Genomic DNA, 13,563 nt, shown 5'->3' on the forward strand with positions numbered 1-13,563 from the left:
AAAAAGATTAAAAGAAGATAATTATTAGGGTTTACATATTCTTCAAGCAGCTCACCCCACCTTCAGACTATGAATGGACAGTGGATGAGTAGCAGTAATCTGATGAGTTCTTCCATGTACTCACTCTGCTTTCTTCTTTGTCTGCACGCAGCAGATCTGATTGGCTCCTAGCAATGCCCCTCCAAGTCTTACTGTGCACGGGATTACAAGTACCTCCTGTATTTTTTTTCTATCTGTCTGGTGCTAAGCTTTCAAGATACAGTTTATTATAATTATTTTTTGCCTTTCCTGGACCCCAAACCCCCCCATACTAACGACATTTTTTTAATGAGACCTTTCTGCTTTCATTACATACCTTATTTTAGACACTGTGATGTCTTCCAGGGTCTCTCAAACATCTCAACTCTCACGGATGTTCCTTGGGTCTCCCACTATTAAATAGCGGCTCCCGGACACCCAGGAGAGAAACATTTTCTCCTGGAAAGGTTTACTCTGCTCGATCTAGCAGAGTAAACCTTTCCGTGCGGTCATTTTTTTTTTTCTGACATCGGGGTCGTTGTCAGTCAGAAAAAAAAAAACGGCATAGATGCTAATAGCTAGATTGCTATTGGCTTTTTCAATTTGCAATAGCCAATAGCAGACTAGCTATTGCACCTGCCCACTGCTGCTGTCAATCAGCAGAGGTGGACCTGAAATTCTCCATCCTATCCACCTCTGCTGACAGTAGCAGAGGGCGGGTGCAATAGCCAGCTTGCTGTTGGCTATTGCAAATTGAAACAACCAATAGTAATCTAGCTATTAGTACCTATGCCGTTTGTTTTTTTTCCTGATGGCAGCAGCTATCAGAACACTAAAAAAACACAACAGATAGCAAAGGAAGCATTAGCTTCTTTGCTATCTGCCACGATTTCAGGGGGTGCACTCTTCCTTGTTGTTGCACACCCCCCCCCCAGAGTAAGCAATTGCAGTACAGTAGAGAAGTGTAAGAGTTCAGCTTTCAGGATGTGCATTGTGATCGCAATTTTCAATATTTTGTCCAACTGCAGGGAAAACTTAAAGTGATATTAAAGCTTTAGGTTTTTGTTTTTTTTCCTGTATCTTTGTCACTGGGAGGCCATCTTTATTGCAGATTTTTGTTTTTCTTCATTTATCAATTTCTCGTTTTCTACTGGCTCCCTGCATCCTCTCTCCCCTCTCCCCCTGCATGGGTGCTGCCATCGAGCTAAGCGGCTGCTGTGGAGGCACCCGTGCATGCACATTCCAAGCCGTGCCTGCAGTAGCTCTGTGCGTCCATAGCAACACACAGCCCCTGCAGCAGGCCACGCTCCTCTTCTCCACCCAGCAGTTTGGCTGACGGCAGAATGTGCCTATGGCTCCTCTGCCCTCTGTATGCTCCCCCACTACCAGGAAATTCAGGGACAGAGGATCGCTTTGGCTGACCGACGGCGGTGACAGCTAAGTGGGGGGGGCAGGACGGGACTGGGGAGTCAAAAAGGTACTGGGCATTTTTTACCTTAATACATAGAATGCATTAATGTAAAAAACACCCAGCCTTTAATACTACTTTAAGAGCTAGCAATATGACTATTCATACACTTAAAGTAGTATTAAACTCTCAAACTTTTTTTTTCCTTTACATTTTTGCTTAAACACTTAGTCATCATGTTTCTGAACAGCTGCTTCCAAGTCTCTCTGCTCAGCTTCCCTGAAGTTCTTGTCCAGTACAAAATCACAAGGGACAGAGCAGACTCCAGCAACTGTTCGTCTACTAGCTTGGAGAAGGGAAGAGAGGGGGGCAGGGGGGAGGGGAGTAGCTTGATTTGCTGTGTTTGTGGATACACACGCGGCTTACTAACACACACAAGGATGACTGCATGTCACTCTGCTTGAGAAAGAATTCACTTTAAAACAGGAAGTCAGAGTCAGCTGATTTAGCAGGAAACTAAAATGTTTAAACACCAGAGCAGCATCCATTGTAAGTGATTTCATCAGCATTTGAAATCGCTTAAAATCCTATTGAATTTAATATCACTTTAACAGTCTCAGCAAAGTTACTATAGAAAACTATTTTAATAAACATAGTGGGTAGGAGAAATCACGGACCTATACAACCAGTAAATTAGAAGAAGGTGATGCTATTCATATGATGAGGAAATGTATTCAGACTTTTGTTGGTCATCGACAATTTTTTATCATTTGTAGCATCTTTTAACCTAATATATGTAGCCACGTCTTTTGGGAGTTGTCATGGACTGGGAAATCAATAATACACTCAATTCTTTCCTAGATTTGATCACAGGAAATTGGAAAAATCCTGCTGATTTAAAATTTAGCTGACTGGAAAAAACAAATCAATCGATCCCCACCTCTCATACAAATCTACCGCTGCTCACAGACATTTGATTGCACGTGGTCCCTCCAGATGGACGGGTGGAATCATTTTAAATAAATAATGCTTTATCAATATGTTACCAAATCCATGAAAACCCAGAGATATTTTATAGCCTAGAGAAAAAAAGGAGAGGAGAAAATTATTTGTGTTAAATATTTAATAACAGACATATTCAAAGTCATTACAATGTAGAGCAAAGTAGGATCTGTACATATTACATATAGTTAATTACATATAGTTAATAAAGAGCAAGTCCCATCAAAACATGTAGAAAAACATGAGGTAGAAAATAAATTAAAACCAAATTCCTCTTGATCAATAGAATCTTGTTCCCATGTGTACAATAAAATATAATGAAAACGTGAAAAAAAATAACAAATACAGAAACAATCAGCGGACCTGATAACGCCACCCTGGCTGTCACCTGGATCTCAAAGGAAAGGTTTATATCTCCTCTTGCATAATGTGAAAGTTTTTAAAGCCCATATGAATCCTCGGTTTAAATCGGGTAAATACATCCCAAACGCATCAATACAAAAGCAGTACAACGTGTTGCAATTAGTTTTCTTTAGAAAGCAGCCGCATTCTGAGTAGAAAAGCCTGTCTCCTCCAAGCATACTGGTCTCTGTGGGGAAGCAGTGGTCCCATTGAAGAGCAGCGAGCATGAGTTTTGCTGATGACACAGCTACTGGTCTGACCCAGAAAGGGGCCTTTCAGACTTCTGCAATGGTTCCCCACACAGAGCAAGGTTCCCATTCTGCAGCTGCTGGTAGGGGACAGGCTTTTCTGCTCATGCTGTGGCAGAAAGTGAACTGTAAGGCAATGAACGCCTTTTGTTTAGATGCACCTACAATGTATTTATTAGTCATTCAGCAAATGCCTAGTACTTTTATCAATGAATACTAGTCATTCTCTAAATGGACGAGCTGCAGTGCCATAACAGCACCTCCTATCGCCCAATCAGAGAATGCCTTGTAATCACTGCTAAAAATACTAGGTGTTTGCTAAATGGCCTCTTTGCTGAACAAGTGACCGTTTTCTGATTGGACAAAGGGCAGTGCTGTGACATCACCTCTTCTCATCCAATCAGACATCACCAAGCCATTTGCTGATGTTTAGGTAGGTGGTACGTGTCAAAGGTATCCCAGCAGTACATTGGCTGTAGCATCACACTGCCTCCGCCAACTTGCCTTTTTCCCATAGTGCATCCTGGTGCCATCTTTTCCCCAGGTAAGCGACACACACAGCCAGTGTGATCTCTGGATGAAGCCAGGTGTGTCTTGATTTGCAGGCTCCTGATAAAGAAGACCAAAGATTCTGAATGAGGCTTGCGTCAGTCAGCTTGTGTCTTGATGTCCAGCCACCTTCATAAGTCTATGGCCAGCTCAAGGGTGGCCATACAGAGGCAGATCTCTCAGTGAAGATGTTGGCTGTCCATCTTTCTGCAAATATTAGGCTTGTCTTAATTCAGATAAAATCCATAGTGACCTTGAGTAATTAAGCTGCAAAAACAAACATGCTAAAATGACATGTTTGACATGACATGTTTTAATCTATTTGTTTATGCTGTCTGTGCACCCTGGGGGAGATTTCCCTTCACTTCCCATCGAGGAGATGCAAGGGGACGTTAGAGGAAGTCTACCAAAGTGATTTGAATTTCCCTCTTAGGTGTGCCAGGAATGGGTTTCCCCGCTAAAAGATTTACCCTTACCTCATGTTCATGTAACAACTCTAAAATGTTGGATATTACTTTCTGCCTCGGTGACAGAAGTCACTTGTAAAAAAAAGAAGGGTGAATCTCCTTACTGAGGACACCACAATAAAAACTTGCCAGATGGGTATAAACGTGGGTAAAAAAAATAGTTAAAACAAGCTCATGGCTTCTTCAGCCTCCCCCTGGCTATCCAGCAAAAATTATACTAGGGGCCGTAGATCTGGCCGATAACTTTTACTGGGTTGTAAATGTACGGAGCTGTCATGCCATGAGTCCCAGCTGACATGGCATGGCAATTTTAAAGCTTGACACAGGTTTGTTATCTATTTACTCAATGCAGCTTCATCTTTTATATTTTCGCAAAATAATTGGATTGAATTTTACTGTATTTGTTCCTGAAAAAATAGATTTGATAAACACTGTGCAATGTAAAATAATGCAACTGCCATCATTTTATTCTACAGGGCCTCTGTTTAAGACAATGTGTAATTATTTGGGGGCTTCAAGTAATGTTCATGAAAAATTTGCAGATTTTAACAAGTGTGTAAAAAATTTAAAAAATGCTCTGGACTCAAAGTGGTTACATGCCATTGCAGCTTGATGAATAGGGACTATGCTGTCTTCTTTGTATAAATGAGAGAAGTTGTTGATCACTCACAGAGATTTTCTGACACTTATTGCTCCAGTTTTCATAATTCACCGTCAGTCACACCATTATAAAAGGTTTCAGTACTTGCAGGCTTTCTCAGTATTCTTCCATCAGGAAATATTTTGCAATGCAGTTCTTTTAAACCAACTTTTCTTCCGGCTTCTCTACTTGTGCTTCCCCTTATAGAGTGACTAATGATACTGTTTTCACTAGCACAGCAGCCGGTGTACCAGCAATGGCTCAGATTTCATATATTGCCGCACTGCTCATGTTATATCATGTTTTCTGCAAAGACGTTGAGGTATCAGAAGAACCTTTGTGCACAGAGGTAACTTTTTTCTTTCATGGGATATGGTACGGTATAGCTCACCTGCACATGCTTTACATATTTCTAAGATTAATTAAGTCTGAGGGAAGAATAGCACCTTATATGTATAGCTGTCTCTGGGCATTTTGTGAGTGAACTATTATACCACAGATATCATTATTCTGAATTCTGCATGGCCATGAGCTAACCCTTTCTGAACTTATGTCAACATTTACCTAAGGCAGCCTTTCTAAACCAGGGTGCAGTGGCACATTAGGGTGCCTTCTGGCTTCCTCAGGGGTCCCTCAAAATTTGGTGATGGTAGGACTCTAATGTGAATGGGGAACTCCAATGAAAAAAGGAGGGATTATGATATAAAGGGGGTTTCTGATGTGAAGAGAAGCTTCTTATGTAAAAGGAGGGGGACTCGGATGTAAAAGTGGGAGCCTTCTAATGTGAAGAGGAGCTACTGATGTAAAGGGGGACTTTGATGTGAAAGGGACAATTCGGATGTGAAAGGGGGCTTTTAATGTGATGGGGCTCTTTATTTGAAGGGAGGACTTCAATGCAAAGGATGGAACCCCACTTTTTTATGTGTTGTTGCGTGGGGTCCTCTACATTTTAAACTGGGGTGCCTCAAGATTTTGCATACTTTTTAAGGGTGCCATGACTGAAAAAAGGTTGAGAAACACTGACCTAAGGTACCTAATCTAAAGGCTAACTATATCTAAAAATATTTTGTTCTGGTAACTGTATGTGGTTCTTACTTGTATTGAAAGTATTCAATATATGATGTTTTTTTTTTGGTATGTTACATGCCTTTATATATATATATATATATTTTTATCCACATTTACATGCAGGCCAAGCTGTCCAGAAACATTGGCAGTTACAACAATCCATAGAACACTGCTGGTGGTGCTCACGATATTCAGCTGTTATCTTTTGATATTTAAACTTTATTTTCCCCCCAAAAAGAAACTGTTACTGTTAAAATGATGGTTTAGCTTGGACCGTCTGTCTTGTACGGATAGTCCATTTAAAAACTAAAGCTGGCCAAACACCAGTAATCACTTGGTGCCTCCCTAGTGTCAATACAATCCATTGGATAAAAAATGCAGCAGCTGGGGCTCCTGGATGCTGGAAATCCAATCATATTTTATTCTGTATGGCCATACGCCTATGTTTGCATCGGTGGGAATGAGCCCTAATGGTGGGCTGCTGTGTTAATTCTAGTGACAATCTTGCATCATATATATTTATTTGCCCATAGTTACACTTTTAGCATATTTTGCCTTGTTTAAAATGGAAAGTGTGAGGAACAGCGATGATGTACAACGTACAGCAATCCTGAGCAATCAATCAGAAGTTGTCTTTTAATTCATCTGGCACAAATCGAAAAAATTGTTACTGTGCTCATGTGTTATTCCGTTTATCTCCTTTCTACAACTATAAGATGTACATTCAGTTTTATAAAATAATAATGTAAACTGATCTTAAAAGAATATTTCACTTTGTGGGTCTAGAGGAGTATTTCCAATGCAAATGCAAAATGAAACCAGAAAACAGCAAAATTAAACAGCGGAGGCCATGTGTGTTAATTTTCAGGTGATTGCGGCTACAACCTATGATTGTGAAGGGTTGGGACTGCAAAACCTGCCCGACAGTCTCCCTGGCTCTACAGAGTATCTGGATTTCAGCTTTAACTCTCTACTTGCTATTTATCATTTCACCTTCAACAGACTGGAAAAACTGGAGTATTTGGCTTTATCAAGGTATGACTGTATATACCGATTTATTAAGGTATGACTGTATGCACCAGATTTATTAACCCCTTCATGACTGAGCTAGTTTTCAGATTCTGTTCATAAATGACTGTATATACCTGATGTATTAAGGAATGACTGTATATACCGGATTTATCAAGGTATGACTGTATATACTGGACTTTAGGGTAAGATGTATATACCGGATTTATCAAGGTATGACTGTATGTACCCGATTCATTAAGGAATGACTGTGTATACCGGATTTATTAAGGTTGGACTGTATGTACCGGATTCATTAAGGTATGACTGTATATAACGGATATATCAAGGTATGACTGTATATACCAGATTCATTAAGGTATGACTGTATATACCGGATTTATCAAAGTATGGCTGTATATGTTGAATTTGAAGTTGTGACTGTATATGTGTATGTTCATCATCAATTAAGAACATTTCTTTTTCTCTGCACACTTTTTAGCATCTGCTTAATAAAATGATCACATTGTTTTTTTTACAGAATGTTTAAATTCTATTGTTGCTTGTATCAACCAGTCAACAGGATTTATTTTTTGTTTGAGTTATTATTTTGGATAAACTGTAGGTAGCAGCAGATATAAGCAGCAGATATAAGATACGGAACCCACATTAATTGTGAGATTGGGTTCCTGCTGTAATTGTGCATGGCTCCTTGAGTGTGGTAGACCTTCTCAATAATTATTAATATTTATTTCAACTTAAATTATTCGTCATTGAATAAACTGTGTTATTGCTAGTGATAGACCACACCCAGACATACATGGACACAGCTAGTAGATCATTCTAGAAACAATTGATTAATTTTCAAACCTGGATTGTAAAATTGAAGAAAAAGCCAATTGCGACCATTTCACTTAGGAAAAAGGGAGTACATTGTGTCATGGACAGTATAAGTCATTCAGCAGTCTATGTAATCTGATTTCCCTGCTATTCAGGTTTAAATTAAAAATAATAGAATGCTGTTGATCTGGTTAACTTCACAGCACCAGTGGTAAATCTTAAATATTAATTTGAAATAATAAAGACATGAATAAAAGAAAAATGTTTTAGTACTGTATATAATGCAGTACATAAAAAAGAGAATGTGGACCCTGCCTGTCAGTACATGTCCTCCAATAAAGTGGGTTCTTGCAGCCAATCAGTCATAACCATATTAGGGACATAACGTTACCCATAATCCCTGGATTAGGCTTGGGACCTGTCATTTGCCACCTGAGTTGCATCACCATACGGCTTCCCAGGGTTTGTTTGTTTACAAACAGCAGCTGGCAGGGAATCTGTTTTTTTGTGGTGGTAGTGTGACGGATCAACATTGTTGTGTGGCATGGAGACATTGTTGGGCAGAAGGGCAATATTGTCGGTCTGCGGGTTTTCATGATTGACTAGGATCTACATTGCTGGATGACATGATTGACACTGAATTTTCATCAGAGGACAGTGTTTCCTTTTTTCTCTAATAAGGGACTTTGTCTGTGTTTGTATTTACTTTTTAAATTATTTTGGGCAATGAGTAGAATCGATATGAAAACCCCTTCTTACTCTAATTCCATGAAAAAAATTGGATATCTGGTGGCCCTCTTATTAAAATGGATTTCCATATTCTGCTCCATTTCCCCTCCACCCCTTAAAACCCTCACTCTTACATTTGGGGACAGGAGGTGGGGATGAGGTCACTGTTCCCTCACCATGGAGGGGTGCCTTGCAAGCATTGGGGAGGCTTCCCAGCCACGCAGGCTGAATGTCTGGACAAGGGTCTGGTATGAATTTTAAGGGGACCCCAAGCTATTTTTTTTAATGAACAGTACACATTAAGAAAAAACTGTAAAAACGGTAGGGGGCTCTCCCTTAAATTCATACCAGACCCTTATCCAGGCATGCAGTGAGCAGCCCCCCGAACCATATGCCTTTAACGTGAGCTTTCATGAGCAAGGCCCTCCTAACTCTCTTGTATTGAATTGTATTGTAACCATACTGTCTCCCTTTATTAGGTGAAGCATTGCACAAACTGTTGATTTTATATAAATCCTGTTTAGTAATAATAATTGGAAGGGTACCAAGGCTACCAGGGGGAAGCAAATCCTCTGCCTTCTTGCAAGGCACCTTGTCCCCAAGGGCTTTATTGCCACATCCAGTAATCCCAAAAAATGTGGGGGGTGGAATCTGGAAGCTCCCTTTGTAATTAGGTGGCTCCCAGAAATTTGTTCCCCCAGAGGAATAAGTATAGAGTACATAAATACTTATACTCACTCCCCCAAAAAAGATTTAAGAAGTAATTAAAGACAACCCCTTCTTGACAACTTCCTGTCCAGCGATGTAGCTCCAGCATTAATCATAATGACCTATGGCCATCATAACTGCCATCTGATGATGTTGCCCTGCTTCACTACCACTGCAAAATAAGATAATCCTGGCCTGCTTCTGTCATTTATCATTGGCAGTATTTTTTGTCACTTTTAAAGGGTTAACATTTACTGTTCTGTTACTTAATGTGCAGCATTAAGGCATCCCCCAAGGATGTTAGGTAAAGGATTTGTTTCCCCAAGTTATATTCAAGGTTTGAAGACCTCCTACTGGGTTCACAGAATTGAACTTTGCTCAGTTTGCTCACCCTAGTTGTAAGAATACAATGTCTTGTGACAAAGTGTCAAACATTTCATGCAATAGCTAAATTGTGTATTGCAGCGCCTTCTGGAGTTGCCTGTTATGCAGTGTAAGTGTTGGTTTACTACATCTTCTATGCCCGTAGATACATTTTAAAGGAGCTCGCTTATACATGTTAAGATCCAGCTCCTCAACCAGTGAAATTCAAATATTCTTTATTATTCAACAGTTCATCCACTCAGCCAGGATTAGAAGGAAAGTACTAAGGCCCATTGTTAAAGATTGCTACCAATACTGTATATTGCTGTTTAATTCTGTTGGCTTAATCACTATGATTGCCCTATTCTGCATAAGCACTTCTAGATAAACCCTTGCTATTGTCAGTTACCTTATCTGTGGAAGAGAACCTGCAAAAATGGCAGCAAGCATGTTCCCTGATTAAAGCACAGTCCTCATTTACAAACACATTGAAGTGTTGGTGGGAGGTTGCACAATACACTTACAAGAGGCTGCAAGTCCTGCATGAAAGCCTGGCTTCCTGAATGGGACTTCCGGTACTCTGTATTTTGTATCGGCGAGTACCGAAAAAAATATCGGTACTCGATACCGAAATACCAGTATCGATGCATCCCTATTAACTAATATTAAAGTAGACTGAGTACACTTTTTGAGTTTAGCCACGATATAGCATTTCCTAAGGAGCACTAGCTATTTCCAAATGGATTTAATTTGTTGTGTTGAGTTGCAATTTCCATTACTTAAACCTGAAGAAAAGGCTAAATACACAGATCTAATACGTATATAGGGGCTGTTTAACCTCCCAAAGGATTTGTATGTATGTGCATCCAGCCCTGAGATTTGCACAGCTTTACTATACAGCCCTGTTTAGCACAGCAGGAGACCAGATGTTTCTGCAGTTGTGTAACAAGTCTTGTCCTTCTACCGGCCTTGACTGGACATCAAAATGAGAAGCGGGAGAATGATAAGCTTATCTCTCTGTCACTTTACTCTATTCCTATCAGCATGTTCCTTGTTACTTAAAGTGACATTAAACCCTCATATTTTTTTAATATAAAACAATACTGTAATGTGCGCCTTACTGTAATCCATGGTAGTTTCCCTTCTCTTTGCTGCTCTTCCTTTTAAATCCTCATGTCTTCTCATGCTTGGGGAGAACTTCCCTTTGCAGCTCAGGGCCTCTTCCTGTAGTGCTGGCGCAGGTTACAAACCTATACAAACCTATACACAGACACCATATATCCATTCCTGAGACAAGGCAGTCTGCAGCAAAACAGAAGTTCTGCCCAGCATGAGAACAGATACAGATTTAAAAGGAAGAGCAGCAAAGAGAAGGGAAACAACCATGGATTACAGTAAGGCACACATTACAGTATTGTTTTATGTTAAAAAATCTGAGGGTTTAATGTCACTTTAATGCAGGTAATTACCATGCATTTAAAAATACATGTACTGATGTTTCAATGAGTACAGAGCGACAATAATTTGTGTCTTTCACTGTATATCTGCCAGAAGTTCAACTTTAAAAATGCTCTATATATCGCTTAATATCCTTTCTTGATTTAGGAAAAAAAAGCCTCAATTTGTTGTTTTTTTTTTTTACAGATGCGGGATTGCTTGGATATATGATGATGCTTTCAGTAACAATACAAAGCTAAATACACTTCTACTCACTGGAAACAATATATTATACATAGCTGATAGGGCATTCTTGGGAGCTACATCACTCCAACACCTTTACTTACAGAAAACATCTATATCGGAGTTGTGGTTTATACCAATGAAAACCCTGCCTAACCTGGAAACATTGCACGTGGGGAGCAATTATATTACTGATATACAACTTCCTGATGACACACCTATGACCAAATTGAGGACTTTGAATTTTGAGTTAAATCAGATCAGTAGAATATCGGTGGAGGACTTGAACATTCTCAAGCACACCAACAATTTGACCCTCATTTTAAAGGGAAACAACATTGAGTACATTGAACCAAACGCTTTCAACTTTAGCAACTTACATTGTTTGGATTTGACTGGTTCAGCCTGGAATGTCGATTTGTCATCAGTTTTAAAGGGCTTAAATGGCTTAAGGGCTGACAATCTAAGGATTGGTACCTTTATTGACATAGACGTTGACAAGGATGTATCCCTATCAGATATGGATTTCCTTTGTAGTGTATCAATGAAGGAGCTCAGTCTGCAGTACAGAGCTTTTTCTGATCAACATAAGTCATTTCCATGTTTGGCCAAGACTGAAAAACTGGATTTTACCTGTACAAACCTTAAAAGCTTTGCAGGGCTGAGCACAGACAACATTCTAAAGGAACTGATATTAAACAAGAACAAGTTCACCTCACTTTGCAGTATAAGCTCAGATACTTACCCACAGATCACCAACCTTCATATAGCAAGAAATATGGACACATTAGATTTGGGAGATGGATGCTTAAAAAGTCTAACCAGCCTTGTGTATTTGGACCTGAGTGAGAATGAGTTTATGCATTCAACATGCTGTAGCACACACTTCAGGGGACTAGAAAGCCTCACCTTTTTAAACATGAGTTATGGAATAACGTGCACACTACACAACCCAGCCCTACCAGAAACCAACAAGATAGAGGTTCTAGACTTCTCACATGTCCCTTTATTGATTGATAAAGCTTTCAGTCCTTTTAGTAATTTAGCTGATTTAAAAGTCCTCAACTTGTCTAACAGTTATATAGATACAAGCAACAGAGAAGTGTTTAAAGGTCTCCAGAACCTTCTTTTCATAAACATGGAGAGGAGTGTGTTTCAAAATGGTGTTCTTGCAGATGAGAATTTGTTCGCCAACACTTTAAAACTTGAAACTCTCATATTAGCCAAATGTAAGTTAAGGGAAATAGAGGATCAGGCGTTCAAAAAACTTAAGCAACTGAAACATGTTGACCTAAGTCAGAATAATCTTACTGTCTTTAGTACAAACCTATTTGTGAATTTGACCTATATGTCCCTCAATTATGCTTTTAACTTTATCACAACCATACCTATTGATTCGGTGAGAAATATTTCAGATCAAAACATCATCAATTTTAGTCACAACCCCATTGACTGTTCCTGCTCCAACATTGACTTTTTATCCTGGTATAAAACCCACATGAACTTGTTTCTGGACAAGGAAAACACGGTGTGTGGTTCTCCACCTTCATTAGTGGGTACAGAGTTGTACAAAGTGTCATTATCTTGTGGAACTTCTTTGATGAGTGTCATAATATTAATCCTTTTTATAGTGATAACCATTATCCTAGCTGTGTGCTTTATAAGATTATACAGGAAAAGATTTTATTCATCCATATAGTAAGCCAAATAAAGAAAATCTGTCACATTGCCCAATGCCCATTTAGGGCAAATCAATTGGTGCTCTACCACCACCCCACACACCTGCTAGATTTTCAACTCCCTTGTTCTCCCCTGCAGCTCTTTTGGCTTTTTAGAGCCATGGCTACATGTTGCTCAGTGTCAGTGTATATTGAGGGTTAATGTACTGCTATCTTTTGTGACATTGCTCGGGCCTGATGACTGACCACTCACGCTTAAACAAGAAAAGGGAGGTCACATGTTCCTATTTACCTGGGAAAACTTTTTTTTCTACGAGTTTAGATGAGTGCAGGAGTGCTGTGAAGGAGTGCAGGAGTCTAATTGGCCCCTGATGTTTCCCTAAAGAGAACCGGTCACCTCAAAATGCTATCACAGAGGGACTTGCCCCTCTGTGATAGCAATATAGTTAAGCAAAAATAATAAAATGATAAAAAATAATAACTTAAATATAAAATTAATTTAACCCCCCCCCCCCCCCGCCATTTGCATGTGAATAAACATATGAAGGGCATGCACATGAATGTAAATGACGATTGCGCCACACGTTACATATCGCTGTGAATGTCAGAGTGTGAGCAATTATTCTAGTGCCATAAATCACTTAACAGTTAATTGATGAGCGGTGTAAACTTTTAAAGCATTGCAATTTTGTGTATTATAGTTTTTTTTTATTATACTCTTATTATACTACTTTTTATTATCTGTTTTCAGAAA

At 39.4% G+C, this 13,563-nt stretch overlaps 1 protein-coding gene across 1 annotated transcript in view; it reads left to right on the forward strand.

The window, feature by feature from the left end:
• Positions 1 to 12,857, forward strand: part of CD180 (CD180 molecule) — an 83,460-nt gene extending 70,603 nt beyond the window's left edge. The window contains exons 3-5 of the mRNA XM_018569029.1: positions 4,942 to 5,083; positions 6,671 to 6,837; positions 11,095 to 12,857. Coding sequence (XP_018424531.1) covers positions 4,942 to 5,083; positions 6,671 to 6,837; positions 11,095 to 12,829 — 2,044 coding nt within the window. The 3' untranslated portion in view covers positions 12,830 to 12,857. The remainder of the gene's footprint in view (positions 1 to 4,941; positions 5,084 to 6,670; positions 6,838 to 11,094) is intronic.
• Positions 12,858 to 13,563: the final 706 nt, after the last annotated feature.

This window comes from Nanorana parkeri, unplaced genomic scaffold, assembly GCF_000935625.1.
Source record: "Nanorana parkeri isolate BGI_ZX_2015 unplaced genomic scaffold, ASM93562v1 scaffold34, whole genome shotgun sequence".
In the NCBI taxonomy this organism is placed as follows: Eukaryota; Metazoa; Chordata; class Amphibia; order Anura; family Dicroglossidae; genus Nanorana; species Nanorana parkeri.